The sequence below is a fragment of the Crocuta crocuta genome, unplaced genomic scaffold (assembly GCF_008692635.1).
Source record: "Crocuta crocuta isolate KB4526 unplaced genomic scaffold, BGI_CrCroc_1.0 scaffold465, whole genome shotgun sequence".
NCBI lineage: Eukaryota > Metazoa > Chordata > Mammalia > Carnivora > Hyaenidae > Crocuta > Crocuta crocuta.
The window spans coordinates 420,534-438,620 of NW_027528912.1; the positions used below are offsets into that span (position 1 = coordinate 420,534).

Below are 18,087 nucleotides of genomic sequence, written 5' to 3' on the forward strand. Positions count from 1 at the left end.
TGAAGCCGTTCTCGTAGGCGGGCTTGAGGATGCGCTCGAAGGCCGTCAGCGACGCGCCCCACGCGGGGTGCCGCAGGTTGTTGCACGTGCCGTCCGCGGCCCGGTACTTGCGGTGGAAGCACAGGTCCGAGCAGTCGGGCACCTGCCTGTGGGCCGTGCAGCCGGACACGTTGGCGATGCGGCTGAGGGCGTGCGGGGACACCAAGTCGTTGTAGCGGAATTCTGAAACGCAGAGCAGCCAGGCAATGAAGAGAGCGGCCGCTGAGGCGGGGTGGGGGGAGGGAGGGGCTCGGACCCAGGGGCCGAGGGCGCAGGCCTCTCCGGGCGGGCACTCGTCTTTCCTACAGCCCGCAGCACCTCGTTAGAACACCACCGAAAGTTCTAATAAAATAGGGGGGAGGGGAACACCTCGGTGGCTCAGTGGGTTAGGCATCCCACTTCGGCTCAGGTCATGATCTCACAGTCATGGGTTCAAGCCCCACCTCAGGCCCTGTGCTGACAGCTCCGAACCTGGAGCCTGCTTCAGATTGTTTCCTCTCTCTGTGTGTCCCTGCCCTGCTTGTGCGCTGGCGCTCTCTCTCTCTCCCTCTCTCTCTCTCAAAAATAAATAAATAAACATTAAAATTTTTTAGTGGGGCTTGATGCCCCTCTTAGGAGCAATGACTAACTGCTAGAATGAACAAAGAGAGACACATTCTAGTTCTCATCAAGCTCCTAGTTCTGTGACGATACCAATACAATGTGGGCAAGGCTTGGTTCTCAGAAGATTGTAACTTTTCCCCTCCATCTCAGAATTCTTTCTTTCGGGTTTTACGCTTCTGGAAGACAGGGCCTCAGACGTGCTAGTGTGGATCGTCGTGATATTAGCCCGAATGATATTTGATAGGAAAGGATGAAGCAGTAACTTCTAAACTCCTACAGGTTGTCATTCCCTAGGGAAGGTCCCACACAACCTGTAGGAGCCGTTATTTTTTTTTTTTTAATTTTTAAAAATTTATTTCTGAGAGAGACAGAGACAGCGTGAGCAGGGGAGGGTCAGAGAGAGAGGGAGATACAGAATCTGAAACAGGCTCCAGGCTGTGAGCTAGCTGTCAGCACAGAGCCCGACATGGGGCTCGAACCCACGAACTGTGAGATCATGACCTGAGCTGAAGTCGGACCATGACCTCAGCTGAAGTCAGACACTTAACCGACGGAGCCACCCAGGTGCCCCTAGGAGCTGCTCTTTTAACAGAGCTTAACATTGCAGCATAATCCTAAATCTGCAAAGACTGTTCACTAAATCCTGTTTGCCAAGAGTTATTATCCCTCCTCAATCATCAGAAACTGGCTAATGACACCAGGACCGTTTGTCCTTTATCTGGATAGCTGGTCTCTGGTGGGGTCCTCGGATACTGTTATCGTGAAAATACACAATAATCTTCCTGTATATAAAGGCTTGGATCCTAGGTTCACTTTTAGGGCAAGCTGATCCTGGAGGGGAAAAAGGCCTTTAACTTTACAAATATTAAAAGACAGGTAGAACAGCATAGTATTTTTTTTCCTTGGGAAAATTTTGCTAATGTTCTTCTATATTTTAGATGAGAAGATGTACTCCATTTGGCAAAATGAGCATCATGAACAGTGGATGCATATTTTAGCAAAGCTAAATCTGTAGCTATTGCTTATTTTCTAGTTATGAATTTAGACTAAGTTATTCTTGAAAATTGCTTCTTCTAGTAGATGCGTGTGAGAAGAGAAATTAAAGATTCATTGTCCTGATCTGAAAATCAGGAATGTAGAAGTGGGCTTCTTGCAGACCTGACCTTGGCTAACTCATACTAGGAAGACTCCAAAGCAAGCAGTCAGAAATCTGATTCAAGTGCTAATATGGACTCTATGGAAGTTTCACTTGGATACTTCAGTTAAGGAAACTCTGAAACCCAAGACATAACAGACCACTAGAGGCTGTTAAATTGGGCTTTGGAAAAATTGTACAGGGCACCAAAGGCCTTGTGCACTGTATCTTGGTTTATTTTCTGAAGGGGAATAAAGAAAGGGCAAACCTCTAGAAGTTGCTCTTGTGCTCACAGAATAATTAGTGTATAGCAAAAGATCACATTCATTTATTTAATTTTAAAGAGAAAAATGTAAAAAATATGAAAGATTTCCATATCAGTCTCATTTGACATTTATTAAATAAATGTCTGCCTTGAGGAACAAATACATGAGAATTTCAGGATAGCAAAAACGAAAATAGATTGGACAAGATACATAAGTTATAGATGGAGGAAGGAATTGAAATAAATTCACTGAATCACTGAGGTGATTCCAAAGATACATTGAGGAACATTACACTGGAAATGAAGCCTTTTCCATAGGAAGTAGTAATATCTTTTGGATTCAAAAAGTAAGTTCACCTAAAATGGGTCTCCTAGATTTACTAGACATATATTGCTGATAGAAGTTGACAGGTTCAAATATATATTTATCATACTTTTGAATTACAGTTCTTATGAGAAACATTTGCATCCATTTGGTAAAAGTGGTAGACTAATGTCTGAATCACATGGTGTTTTAGAGATTAAAAGCTGAGGGGAGGGGGTGATCAGTTTTGCTATGGACAGTAGGCAGGGAACAAAACTCCTCCAGAAGCTGACCTCTTCCCTCTGTATCAACAGTGAGCCCCTGCTTCACATGCTCCTGGATCAGCAGAAGTGTGTGCTCAAAAATCTCCCCAGCTCTTGCTGTCTTCACAGTAAATGGGTCATGCGGATAACGGAACAGAGCCAGCAGATCACCAGGGGTGCGAGGTTTTCTGCAAATGATAAAAGACATTCTGTTCACAAGGCAAAACTGCAGAATCCAGGAATCTCATGTGTACTGTGCATTTAAGAATACATTTCCCAAACAATCGAGAAGAAGGAAAACTTCACCACCAGAAAATAAGCTTCAGGGAGAAGCTGGGAATTCTTTTTCTGTTTCATTAATGAGTGAATCCCAAATGTCAGTGACAGTGCTGAACTCAAAAGATACATTTTTAATGAATCAGTGATTTAAAGAGTAATTTTCAATAAAAGGCAACATCTGTGGTGAAAGTTATAAACTTGTGGGGTCCACACATAGGTCATGATGATCCCTCTGAAATCGCGTGCAATTTACCCCGTTTCTGGGTCTCGGCACTGGCTTCCCTTTCCTCATATGTAACTCCCTGGAAATTCCTGTTCACTTCTTCTGTATCCTCACATACAACTATTACTTACACAACAAGATGTACTTAAAGCACTGATATATTGTGTCCTCTGCCACAGAAAGACTGTGTTAGTGATGAGATAATGGTTTATCCATCTTTATATCCCAAGTACCCTGCCTACTGACCAGCACACAGTAGTGGTTTATATGCATTGAAGAACTGAACTAAGTAAGTTAAAAGAATATTAGTCACTGAGAATGTGAAACTGTTTTAGAGATTTGGGTTGGCTAAGGCAGATCTGGTTCTCTGTGTCTGAAATCATAATCAACTTTAGATCCCAGAACAATAGTAATCATATAAATCACTCACTTTAATTAAGCCTTTTCTATGTGACTGAAACTGTTGAAGCACTTTAACTGCACTAACTTATTCAATCTTCCTAACAAGTATGTCCATGAAGCAGATCCCATTGTTATCCCCATTTTACAGGCAAGAAGGCGGAGGTACTAAGATGTTTACTCACTTGCTCAAGGTCACCCAGCTAGAAGCGATAAAGTAAGGAATCACAATAGACTCTATATGTTCAGGTGATGCAAAGCACTCCATGTATCTCTACCAGGACTCAGGAGGACTTTATAGAACTGGAAGGCTTCACCGCTTTAAAGATACTCTGATTCAGATTAAAATAAACCAAAATATTACATATCCTAAACACATCTTTCACCTGTGAGCTATCAGTTTATGACCAGATGTGTTCAACTTGACAATCACTCTCAATTCCTGAACTGGCAGGAGCACTGTCTCTATACTGGTAGATGCCAACCTAACAGAGCCACTGTCTGATACCCATTGTGGGGTCATATAGAGCAGATCTGTGATATAAGTTTCTGCCATGATTCTAAGGGGAAGAAGTTTCATTCTCTGAGGCTGAGCTAGCCTACAGGGTGATAACATGCACACAAGACTGAAGAAAACTCATACTTCGGCAATCTTTTGCACCATGCCTGCTGTGATTTATGGAAATTATAAAAACCAAGTAGGACTGAAGTGAAAACAATTTTGTAATCAAAATAAAATAAATTCTTACTGTGAAAACAAATGTCTTCGTGTGGAGTTAATTGCACTGTCAACCCTCTGTACGGCATCAAGAATGGATGATTCAACAAAGTCATCGCCAGCTTGTCTACCCTGTATTGCTTTGAAAATCAATTCCATGATTAAAAGTATCAAACAGACCTTGAAGTTAGGAATGATCTCATATAAATGGCGTTACAAAAACTTCCAAGACAATAAAAATGTTATACAGTGTCCACATGATACTGTCCACCGCAGAAGAATAGGTAATTATCCTGAAGCAAAGCTTCCAGCAACAATAACAGCATTATTCAGGGAACGAAAACATTCCAAAATCTAGTAAAGCTATGTGAAATATTTCCTTTCTTATAACACTGATTCAAATGGGATTCAAGTGTGTTAGTAATTTGTCATCTTCAGAAAGGTGTGAAATGCCTATCTCTTCAGCCACCTTGCTTTAATGTTAAACATTAAAATGAAGTAAATATTATCACTCCCCATGGAGATTTCTTAAAGCAAGAATTGGACTCTCAGTAAGATTTCAGTGAAAAAGAATTCATGTTGTTTCTATAGCTCTTCAGTGTGTGAAAATGCTATCAAGTTGAATATTATAGACAAAGAAAGCTTTTGACTTAAATTTCATAATTTTCAACATATTAAATCTTCTCCAGATGATGGGTTAAGCAGTTTAATGTAAAGGGAAAAGATGCTAATAAAAATGATCTAGATATTTAAAACTCATATAAGAAAAATAATCAAGCATATCCATGTTATTTAGTTCATTATTGAGAATATTAAAAGCATAACAAGAATTGATGACATAATTAAAACAGTAACTTCTTGGCATTGTTAAATATTGAAAGCAAGAGGAAGTATAGCTCCAAACACTGAATTTAAAAATAATGTCAGTAAGGCAATAGAATGAAAAATTTATATAAAAATAGGAAGGTCTGTGTTTTATATATTATCACTTATGTATCATATGGTGTATTATACTATACAATATATTAAAATATTATATATGCATATATATAAGTATACATTTATGTTTACATATTTGGTAATAGATGAATGCAAATAGCATTCCATAGCTGCTTGTTATAAAAATATTCCTTTATATTATGACAACATACACATACTGGATTGGTTCATTGTCCTAAAGAGATCACTAACATAAAAAATTCTCAGAAAAAAATAACAATAACATAGATATTATTAAAAAAAGTCCAATCAAGATCTCTGCTGAAAGGCATTCTTGATAAACTAGATTATGGGCAGCAGTTATGAGTTGGAGGCTCTACTATCAATTCAGTTCATTCTTTATCATGACCGACCACACTGTTAAATCCAGAACATCAGTTTTACCTTTTATAGTTCAAAAATCACATTGGATTAACTATACACTTGCTAAAGATCATTGAGAGAAAAATAGAGATAAATTGATTAATTTGATCATATGAAATTAACAGTTCCCATTAAGGAAAGACACAATTAAAGGCAAAAAGGTCATAGACAAATAAAATAATAGGTAACATATTGGTAATTTCAAATCTCATAGAATTAATATTCTGTTTCATTCAAGAAATTCTTGTAGCACACTGAGAAAAAATATATATAATCAAGCTGTAAAAGAGGAACCCCCCAAATTAGTAAGTATATAGCAGATGTTGAAAAGCTCATGAATAAAATTTAAAATACCAATGAACTATTGGTTCATTTTATGCTTCTTCTGGAGAAAATAAAAAAGCTGATTAATGCCAAGTTTTGGCAGGGGTGAGTGGGCACAGGTAGGCTGGTGAGAATGTAGCATTGACACTCCTATTTCCAAGATTTTGTTTAGTGATCTACATATTTTTGGATATGTACACACTCCCTCAGCCAGCAATCTCATTCCCACATATACATCCAAAGAAATTCTCAACAAATCCATAAGGGATACAAATGAGAATTTCATTGCAACTTTGTATGGAAGGAATTAGGGAAAACTGTCAGCAATGGAAGTGTGGGTAAGAGAAACATGGTGGACGTATGGTATGCAATACCATGCAGCAGTTAGAACTGCCTGGAGGGACACGTGCACTGACGCTAAAATGTGCTTAATGCAAGAATTAGGAAGCTGAGAGAGACTACCATAAATGATTTAATTAACTATTATATAAATGCATTATAGTTGCTACATACATAGTGAGAATGAAGGGAGTGGGGTATTGTCTTATAAGTGGATAGATTAATTAATCATCCAATTAAGCAATCAATATAATTGCAACAATTATGAGAAAACTTAATATTCTCAATATACTTAACATGATATATACCTTGTGATAGGTTCAAAAACAAGTTGGTAAGATATTCTTAAATAATTCTAAATTTAGCCCACTCAATTTGTTATTTTCACTTGATAATAAAGGAACCAAGATCAATCTGTGCTGGCCTGTTGGCCTTTTCTTTATTGTTTCCATTTTAGTCCTTTACCTGTGAACCTCAAGTGTAGACAGTGGCATCAATGATGTGTTCTTATTGATGACAACTACTATCATTGGACCCCTGCACCTGTGTGCATAATATATGATCAAAGGTCTATTTGGATTTGGAAGTAAGAGAGGTTGTGTGTAGGACTGAGTTATCACACAGTGCACAAAGTTTGGGAAAGCATCAATTAATAGGTTAGTCTGAATTTTATTTATTTCATAATTTTGCTTTTATTCTGTTTATAAAATAGCTTTGCTAATATGGGTGTATGAAATTTACAAGCATAAGGAAATTTACATCTCTTCTTCATCTTTGACTTATTTGTAAAATGGAAATAAGAAGACTTGCTTACATATAGCTTAGGCTAAACATGATTATTAGATAAAAAGGCAGGCAAAGTTTTCTGAAGACTACACGTCGCGATGCAAATATTAGGTGCCTTTCAATGATTATTATGTTCTAAACCCGTAAGTCGTCCATATTCTCATATTATTATCCATTGCTCCTCTGTTGTCTTATTATTTCTTCAACTTGAACCGCTTTTGCTCCACGTTAATAAGAAACCAACAAGTATGGAGACATGAAAAGGAGAGGAAAGTAACAAGAAAGTAGCATAATATGTCAATATTGTTTGAAATAATTAAATTCTAATGTGCACAAACAAAACACAAAGTTGTTCACAGATTATTAAAAGTACACTAAATATGTAGTATGCTCACACAGAAAATGTTCGTGGTAACAATAACTCTCACTTGTGTCATTTTAATTATGAATTTTTTAAGGTTTCATAGTTTTATGATAAAATAAAACTAACCTTTTTATTATTCATTCAGTCTCAATGTTTTATTTGCTATGGTACAAATTGTGAAAAGATTTCCATAAATGTTCTCAAAACAGTGCTGTATTATGCAAAGCAAATTCAGTTTATTGGGGCACATTAGAATCAAACAATACTGTTAATATTTTATTTGTGTTAAAAACTACCTCAAATGATGTTGTAGGCTCAGAATGATCAGAAAATTCCGAGTACATTCTCCATCTTTTTATGCAAAATTTTGCAGGAGGAAGAACTAGATCATTTTCTTTTGTTAAGTCTTGGGGTTAAAAAGGGGGAACGCCTCACTAAGGTTACAGAACAAGCATATTTAAAGTTGTCTTATGACCATCTACTTTCAGTTCTGTCCATGCATCTATCACCTATCACCTCCAAGGAAGGTAAAGTCCAAAGACAAATTTGAGTCCTTTCAGGAAAGGAGAGCTTAGGGGTAATGGCCCACCAACTGCTGTGAGCCCACCCTGTCAGAGCATGGTCCAGATGACAAGGAAGGGGAGGGGGAAGGTAGTGGAACAGGACAGAGCCAGAGAAGGGACACTACCAGAGGACACTTGTACCCCTACCTTCACTCTCACCACAAAATACCTAGACCCCAATAAAAGCTGAGTTTCTTTCACAACTGAATATTCTTTATCTCCTCCTCCATACTGGAAAAAAGTAGCCCAACAATGTAACTATCATAACTAAATAGGCCTTACTACATTAAATCTTCCCCTAAAGAGAATGGCTGACTGCCAATGACACTGGACAGGGATATCCTAGGAAACCAGACACTCCCACAGCATACAAATGGACATTAATGACTGCCTTTGTGAGATAATTTTCTTTGAACAGCAACAACTCTGCCTTACTCATCATTTTGCATCATTAAATATGTAAATAGGCTCACTAACTTGCGGGCTCCACCATTATTTCAGGAATGGAAAAGGAAAGAAACTAACTACTTCTTTTTGGTTCTAATAATTGAGATGTGCCTTATAATTTTATTTGCTTTCTTTATAATTTCTTAACTGTCCGCGCATTACTACACTAAAATTTTCCTCTTGAAATTTAATGCTAATTTTGTAAACATGTGGCTTATATCAGGATAGATGTATGTGTTCAGAATAGGTTTTATATAAGGGCGCCTAGTTGGCTCAGACTGTTAAGCATGTGACTCTTGGTTTTAGCTCAGGTCATGATCTCACGTTTCTTGACATCGAGCCCCACGTGGGGGTCTCTGTGCTGACAATGCAGAGGCTGCTTGAGATTCTCTCTCTCCTTCTCTCTCTGACCCTCCCCTGCTCATGCTTGCTCTCTGTCTCTCTCAAAATAAATTCAAAAACAACATTCTAAAAAGGAATAGGTTTTATATCTAAAAGGATGGGAAATGTGTTCAAAAATGGTTAAAGGTATAAACGTGCGATATATGCTGTTGTTTATAGAAATATTTCACCATTCATTGTATTATTAAAGTTTGTCAAGTGAACAAGATTCTCATCTATTTATTTTTATGTAAGTTAATGTCATAATCATGGTCAATATAGTAAAATAGCAATTTAAAACTATTCAGTATCAATTTCACTTCATTGATATATTTGAGTAAAGATAATTAAAATTTTCTGATAGTTCATAGTTCACTCACTGAGCAACAACTTCAGTGATTTTGAAACAGATGTTTTGTTGACAAGACAAATATCTAGATTAGAATGTCAAAAAATCAGTGAGTTATTCATTCACGATTTCAAAAATAACTAGACCCCAAAAGAATTAAATAAGCTAACTGATAATAGAGCACTTGGAATACATGATAAATGCCCAATAAATGTTAACTTTTTTATTAGTATTATTAGTATCAGTTTAATAAAGATTATTTACTTAACATAAAAGGAAAGGTCTCACTAACTTAAAGTCAACTAATAACATCTTAATTCTCATTTATAAATTATTAGATTAATGATACAGTGAAAGTAGAGAATATTATAAGTGTAAATACTATTTAGAAAGCTATTGTAAAAGACCAGAGGACCAAAGAATGAACTATGAGAGAGGAGGTCAAGTGGCAAAATGGAAAAGAAGCATTATTTGCAGCCAAAGCTGGTAATACAGTAAGGGTAGAGAAGGAGAAGGGAGTGGAAAAAATCAGAAGAGGCTCTGGCTTTCTCCTTATAGAATATGGACCGTATTGAAGGGAGTTTTCAAGGTCTTGGGGTGAAAGTGAGAGGTTCAGTTTAGAATACATTCAAGGGGTATTCTTGGGCTCAGTCGGTTAAGCGTCCGATTCAGCTCAGGTCATGATCTCACAGTTCGTGGGTTCGAGCCCCGCATTGGGCTCTGTGCTGACAACTACCTCAGAGCCTGGACCCTGCTTCTGATTCTGTGTCTCCCTCTCCCTCTGACCCTCCTCTACTTACGCTGTCTCTCTCTCAAAAAAAAGTAAAACATTAAAAAAATATTTTCAAAAATAGAATACATTCAAGATCAGTTTTTAACATGTGGAATCGGAAGAACTGTGGGTCATCCAAGATGAGATGTCCAACACAGAATCAGATACCCAACTTGGGATTTCAGAGAAGACAACAGTGTTTAGATTTGTTTTTATATAATCACAAACAGTCTGGGCATGTTATTTGTGCTCTAAAATTTTCATTTAATAAATTCTGGGTCACTGTTTCACTTTTAGCCTGTCCAGATATTATTCCAGTGTCTCAATGGTAAACATCCTGTCAAGAAGATGTGCTCTAAACTGCTTCAGGACTCTATTGCTGCACATTTGAGTTCTATCGGAGAGGCAGAATTCCTATGCCAAGAAGGACTCTTGAGAGTGTCCAATTCTGCTTTTCTAAGAAATTAGAAAACTAATTCCAGTTATGGGTAAGTAAGGTATCCAAAGCGCTGAGACCAGTAAAGGTAAGCTTGATGACTTACCCGAGGGTTTCTCCCACTGTTTCACACTGTTAATGTTCAGTGTAAATGTCCTGTGTCCTCAGTTAGACCGAACCATTTTCACAAGCAAGAAATGAGTCATAAGAATATACTGTGAATTACGAACTTCATAGCACTTAACGGCATATCAATATATATAGGAAGTGTTAGAATAAATCATGTTTTGAGCAAAAATTGTGAGTTTTTTTTTGGTCTAAAGCAATATGTGTAGCTTTCATATGCCAAATACCACCCAGAGAAAGTATGCAGATCTGCATAATATTCACCAATATAAAATACTTTGAGGACACCGTAAACTAAAGGAGAGGCTCCCAGTAAATACTGTATCAGTCTTACAGGTTTTTAAATATGTATTAAAACTATTAAAAAATTGATTACATTTGTGAAAGAAAAAACCTTCTTAAAATAATCACACCTTGTGGAACCTCATTTTTCTTTTGCTTTTATAAATGCCTTACTTTGAACATCAACTCATTCAAATGCATGGTTTATATAAACAATGCCCAGATTTTGCTTAAATTGTTATTGTATATTTTTATTATTTTGGATTACTTTCTTTGGTTATATTCTCCAATGCAGGATAGAAATTCAAAAGGCATGATCTTCTCTGTGTCACTTAGTACACAGTGAGTGGAGTTATGACATTCCATAACTGCTAAATTGGGGAAGGAAGATTGGAAAATCGTCCTATAATGCACAGTCTTTTCCCTTTAATTAGGATGACTGGTGAATGAAAGGGTCTAAGTCATAAAATGTTCCATAAGTGATATTTTATATCGACACATTTCCTTCTATTGGGCTAATTTAGGTTATATGAACACACACGCACACACACACACACTGCTTGTCTTAAATCTTAAATTAATTCAAAACTTTAAAATGTGTATCTTCATACTTTTTTATCTCTTCATAAAAATATTTGTAATATCATAAAATTTATTTGGTATAAGATGCAAATACAAATCAATGTCCCCTTATATTTATATAAAAATGTCTTCAGAGCAAAAAACATAATTTTTTTTGTGAATAAGTAACTTCTTTTTTTATACTATTTTATCCTGATAGCGTGACTTTCTACTTTATATACAATAGAGCGGAATATTGATTAATGCTACCTATACTGTTTTAAAATTTGGTAAATCTGGTAAATATTGTGATTAATACATTTCAATCTAAATGTTTTACTTTTACTGTCTATATATAAAATGGTTAGTTTAATCTCAGTCCACCGCACTGAAATTCTTATGTTGGAGATTCTAAAATATTGACCACTATGATTATAGTGTTTGGGTGTATGTTGACAGAGCAAAACAGAGAGACAGAGAGAGAAGATGAGGTAAAGAGAGAATGTGTGTGTGTGTGTGTGTGTGTGTGTGTGTGCGTGTTTAGTGGTAAAGATTTCTAGCATTTCTAAAACATAAATGATAATAATATAAATTTTATAATAAGTTTTGTTTCCAAAATGCCCAAGGATATTTTCCCATAGATCTCATAAATAGTGAACAACAGAAAAAAGGCTCCATAAATTTATAAAAAGAAACAAAACTGAGGCATCTGGGTGGCTCCGTCGGTTAAGCATCTGTCTCTTGATTTGGGCTCGGGTCATGATCTCAGTGTCTGTGAGTTCAAACCCTGCATTGGTCTCCATGATGACAGTGTGGAGCCTGCTTGGGATTCTCTTTCTCTCTCCCTTTCTCTCTGCCCCTCCCCCACTCAGCTTTCTCTCTCTCAAACATAAACAAAAATTTAAAAAAAAAGAAAGAAACACAACTACCACAGATTCTAAATCAGGAAATACATGAACTCATAGCAAATAGAAAGTCTGGCTAAGATTTTGAAACTTTAAGAAATTCTATGTAAGAAAGAATTTCTGATCCTTCTAGAATAAATATGTGGTGATTACTAGCTACGTTGTTATAATTTTAAGAATAAATTCTACAGAGGATGCATTTTTACCATACAGTATAATAAATATGTGAAGATTCATGTGCTATTAATAAAAATATGCACTTTTTAAAAAATACCCCAACGAATAAGGATATTTAGAAGTTAAATACTTTATGAGAAGTCACAAGTAAACTACGAAACTATTGTACTCTATGATAGGAAGATAGTGATATCTCTAAGGATGTGATTTAATGAAATAGATCTATTTTTACCCAGGCCTGTATTTATGAGAAGAGTTACCCAATATTTTTATAGACCCATAAGAGCTAAAAGGAAAAAATAAATCTGTAAAACCCTATTTATGAAATCTGCCCATTTCTAAGGAAACCAAAAAGCAGGCAAAGCCCAAAATAGGACTCCATATGCTCATAGCTGAACTCGTTTCTTTCCACTGCTGATTGTCAATAAGGCAAAAGCTCCTAAGCAGCCCTGATGTCAATTACATGTCCCCGCACACTGTGCAGTTTTGAATGCCTTCCCCACCGGGAGACCATGGCCGTCCATCGTCACAGCCTGCCTCCATTCCCATAACCACAGCTGAGGTTGCCACCTGCGTCTGCCTACAGATAGACTCTCACTTCCAATACAAACTGATTAAGTGAAAATTTAATGAGAAGGGTTTTATTTTTTGTCATACGATGACAAATTTTTTTAAACAATCACCATCGATAGTCCACTGGCAAAGGGCTCCAGCTGCATCACCAGACTGCTGACAAAAGGGAAGTCAATGCCAGATATGTTGGCCAGTTACAAATTTCCCAAATACTGAGATATTTGTTCTCATAGAGGTGAACCTCACCTAGACATCTGATTGATTGATTGATTGATTGATTTTTAATTTTACTGTAGAACTAAATACACTAGGTCAGAGCAACTAATACATGTTAAATTCCATTTACCCTTAAATCTCTGACTCCACTTTTATTTAGCTATGAATGTATCTTATATCCCCTAATTGTCAGTTACTCAGAAAACATGTATACATTTGCAAATCCTTGCCCTTTATGTTCGCTTTTGACGGCGTTAGCTTTGGTGTTTGATACCATTTCATGTAGTTTACGCTTCAGAGCTTAGATTTTAAGAATTAAAATAACTTTGAATTAATATTAACACATTTGACTAGAAAGAACATATAAGGGAAGGTGAATCAGTTAGGATTAGATGGAGAAGCTGTCAAAGGCATTTATTTGGATTGCATAAGGAACCACACTTACCAACGACCGTGAGAAACATGTTGGCCACAACAAGACCAAATGCATTCCGAGCCACACATTCATATCTCCCTTGGTCGGCTTGCCCTGCGTCATAGATGGTGAGCACACCTTCACCACTGACATGGAATTTCCCACTCTCCGTTATCTGAACACCTGCCTAGGGAGCGCAAAGAATTACCACCGGAAGAAAATGTGATTCCTTAAAAAGTAACACCTTACCTTTTGTTTGATATAGTTTCATTCACTCCACAAATATCTGAGCGCCTCCTGTGTCAAGCACTAGATGAAGTAATTTATGAATATAATGAAGAGAAGAAAAGAGAGAGAAAGTGCTTTTTGGGAAGTACACTTGGTCTCCCTCTCTATAATAAATAAGATACTCAAAATTCAATTATGTAATTACTTCATACCATGATTCAATGAATGAATATATAGCATTTATTCATATTTTTCTTCTAAAAAAGGATCTGGCAATAACAGCAAAAATAGAATTTGACAAGAAGGAAAATTTTCACAAATCTACTATCTAAAGGCATCAAAAATATTTTCATATTACTAATTTGTCTTCTATTTCTTCTTTATATGTACTCATAAGTTTTATGTTCTACAAAGTTTGATATGTTGGTGTTTCTCAATTAAAACTTTACATCAAGAAGATAAAATGACTACATTTCACATGAAATATTATTAACATGTATTTAGTTATTATTAGTATAGATTTGTGTGTTTTTCATTATTATGCCATTAACTTTAAAAAAGTTTTTATGGTTTTTTATTTTTGAGACAGAGAAAGAGCATGAGTGAGAAAGGGGCAGAGAGAGAGGGAGACACAGAATCTGAAGCAGCTCAGGCTCTAAGCTGTCAGCACAGAGCCCGATGTGGGGCTTGAACCCACAAGCTGTGAGATCATGATCTGAGCTGAAGTTGGATGCTTAACCAACTGAGCCTCCCAGGCGCCCCTATGCTGTTAACTTTTAAAAAGGAAAAGATATTGGCTTTCTGGGACTGTGTTGGAGTGGAGCAGGGGTAGGGACGCTTCTCCCCCACCCCACCCCAGGAAACACGGGAAACTGAGGATAGGAGCTGCTGTTTCAAAAGAATTCAGACCCCCGTGATGGCCAGTAGGCCAGAATGTAGCCAGAAAGGTTCAGAGTGAAAAAAAAAAATGTCTTATAGGTCTTCAGATTCTCACAGTTGTCTTTGACCACTACTAGAAAACAAGTCCAAGGTGACCAGTGCCTGGTAACTCAGGGTACACAATGGGAGGAAGTGGCAGGACCTACCAGATGAAGGGCAGATGAAAAATGACCAGACGTACAGAAGGGGTAAGAAGTGAGCAGGTGCACAGGCAGGAAGGTCCAGAAGGTCTTTTCCCTTCAGGACTGCCTCCCTCCACTTCCTCCTCATCATGGCATCTTCTTTGCAAAAGCACTCCTTTCTGCTGTCCTTAGATACTGCCCGACCTCTCAGGCTAAACCTACAGTTCTATAGTTTTGCTTAGGCTCTCTGAGCTATCAGGTGAAGTTCCTGTAAATTCCTTATCTCCTTATTTTAGGTAGTTTCTGTTGCTTGTAGCAAAAGTAGCCTAACTCACACCTGTTTTAAACTCACGAATTTAGGATTATTATAAAGATTAAATTTGATACGTAGTAAAAAATGTCTGTCAGATAATCAGCCCTCCATCAATTCATTTGGGATTAGAAGCTACCTTTTAGAAATTAGACTGAGCTATTTTGCTGATAACATTATATGAGAAAGCATTTAGTATAATGTCACAGCTTTAAAGATGGACCAAAATGTGTATCTTTCGCTTCTTATTTCTAGCATAAAAAATATTTGAATTATATATTACATTCAACAGAAAGTATAAAAAACTACTCAGACTGTTTTAGAGCACATGAGACCAAAGTTTCAGCTCCGAGATCACGAAACGTACTTTGTATGGGAAACCGCACGTGACACTCAGCGACAGCACAAAAGGGAGCCACCAAAAATAAGGCCTTGTTGCTAAACGGCAACAACAAAAATAAACCAAGTGCTTCTGGAAAACGGCTTTGCAACTTTTCACAAATTTTACTCTTTGTCAAAATCCTCTACAAAAACTGTCATTCTGCTATATGCGATTTTACTTATTTTTAGGAACATCAGAATCTGAGGCCAATCATTTCATTATAATAAAAAACTTAAAATGAAAGAAGCAATTCCATTGAAAGGTTATAGCTCAAAGAACCAAAGGAAGTAAACGATATAAATAGAAAGCTATTTTCTTTAGTCACTCAAGTTTTGAACCTATAGGAAGACTTTTTTCATGTTACTTTGTTTTAATACCAAGTTTTTCATTCTTTTCTTGTTGTAGTTAATGCCCCATTTTTAACCCACTTCTGAGTTATTAATTCAAAATTGTTTCTTGCTCACCACTAAAACTCCTAATGTATATTAGACAAAAGCAATTTTTCCTCAGAAGAATTTAGTTATGCTTATGAAGCTCTCATCACCAAGCAAATGAGAAAGGATAAACTTTATCCAAGCCCTGAGCCCAAATCCGATGCAGTCACTTAAAAAAAAAAAGAACAGGGGCACCTGGGTGGCTTAGTCGGTTGAGTCCGACTTTCGCTTAGGTCATGATCTCGCGGTTCGTGGGTTCGAGCCCCGCGTCGGGCCCTGNGCACTTAAAAAAAAAAGAACAGGGGCGCCTGGGTGGCTTAGTCGGTTAAGAGTCCGACTTTCGCTTAGGTCATGATCTCGCGGCTCGTGGGTTCGAGCCCCGCGTCGGGCCCTGTGCTGACTGCCAGCTCGGAGCCTGGAGCCTGTTTCAGAGTCTGTGACTCCCTCTCTCTCTGACCCTCCCCTGCTCATGCTGTCTCTCTCTCTCTCTCTCCGAGAAATAAAACATTAAAAAAAAAAAAAGAACAAAAAAGCAGCAGGAAATCAACTTGTCTCAGTGTAAAATGTATCACTTGCTAGCAAAAACTCACAACAGTAATAAATCAATGTGAGAATCACTACCTCTTTTCAGCAGGTCAATATATTTGTCAGTGCTTTTAATATTACTGTACTTTTGGTTGCGATCTTACCTTATTCCAAGTGATCATGGGCTGTGGTTCCCCTTGAGCATGACATGAAATGTTTATATTCTTGCCAACCTGTACCCTTGTGTCCTGAGGTAGTTGAGTGAACGCTGGGAGAGCTGTTGAAGCAAATCAAAATGATGTCATGTCAATACCACTTTGTCAATGTGCTCCACCCAAGTCAGATGGTACAAATCTGCACATGGCATTAGTTAGCCGTACTAGTGTTTTTAAAAAGCAATTACTAGGACATCTGAGAGAATAATAAGCATCAAAACCATGGTACTCATAATTAGGATAGAGATGAGAACAGAGAAAAGGAAGAGAAATACACATAGCCTTTATCCTTAATATTTTAACTCTAACTTTTAACTTTAGTTATATTTATTTCCTCAGCGAGTAGCAGGTACAAGGATTTTCATTATTCTTTTTCAATATTTTTTCATAAGTCTAAAATAAAGATATATGGTAACATCAAAATATATTGCTGGCTAAAATAAAGAGACTCAATCTTACTGTATTTCCTCAAGAAACAAACTACTGTGTCTTACCTAATAGGAAATCGATCACTGGAATAACCCTATAACTACTAACGAAATTGAATTCATAATTTTTTTTAAATCCCCAAACACCAATTTTTAGGAAAGAATTAAATTTTTTTATTAGAGAATTCTAATCCAACATGCAATCTTTTTTAGAAACTAAAAGACTCTTTTTAGGTGGCTTACTTGAACATTGAAACCAAATAAGACAGTACCAAAATCAAAAAGAAAACCCTACAGAGCAGTACCTCTCATGAATACAGACCCAAAAATCATTCATAAAGTACTGGCAAGTAGAATTCATCAATATGAAAATGTTATTCTGGGGGTCCAAGATTGGTTCAGTACTTGAAACTCAATCAATGGAATCTATCATACTAACAGCTAAAGAAGAAAAGTCCTGATAATTTCAATTAGCACAAAAAGTGTTTCACTACTTTTAGTACTCTTTTACGATTAAATAAAAACTTTCAGAAAAATAGTAATAGAAAGCCCACACAACTTGAAAATGAACACAGACAAAAACCTACAACAAACATTCTACTTAGTGGTGCAATAATGAATGTTTCCCCCTCAGGTAGGGAACAAGGCAAGAATGTCTTATCTCAGACCTCTGACTCCACATAGCACTGGAAGGTTAGCCAGTGTAACATGGCAGGAGAGGGACATGGAAGACATACAGATTGGAAAAGAAGAAATAAAACTGTCTCTATTTGTAGATATTAGTGTCTACACAGAAAATGCTAAGAAATCTATAAAAATACTTCAAAGTGAGCTTAGTAAGATTGCAGGATAAAAGATAAATCAATTATGTTTATATATTCAAGCAATGAACGTGTGG

At 36.8% G+C, this 18,087-nt stretch overlaps 1 protein-coding gene across 1 annotated transcript in view; it reads right to left on the minus strand.

Annotated features, from left to right (window-relative positions):
* Positions 1-18,087, minus strand: part of PXDNL (peroxidasin like) — a 430,252-nt gene that overhangs the window by 73,134 nt on the left and 339,031 nt on the right. The window contains exons 13-17 of the mRNA XM_077757094.1: positions 16,711-16,823; positions 13,637-13,793; positions 4,260-4,368; positions 2,640-2,797; positions 7-222 (exon numbers count right to left, since the gene is read on the minus strand). Coding sequence (XP_077613220.1) covers positions 7-222; positions 2,640-2,797; positions 4,260-4,368; positions 13,637-13,793; positions 16,711-16,823 — 753 coding nt within the window. The remainder of the gene's footprint in view (positions 1-6; positions 223-2,639; positions 2,798-4,259; positions 4,369-13,636; positions 13,794-16,710; positions 16,824-18,087) is intronic.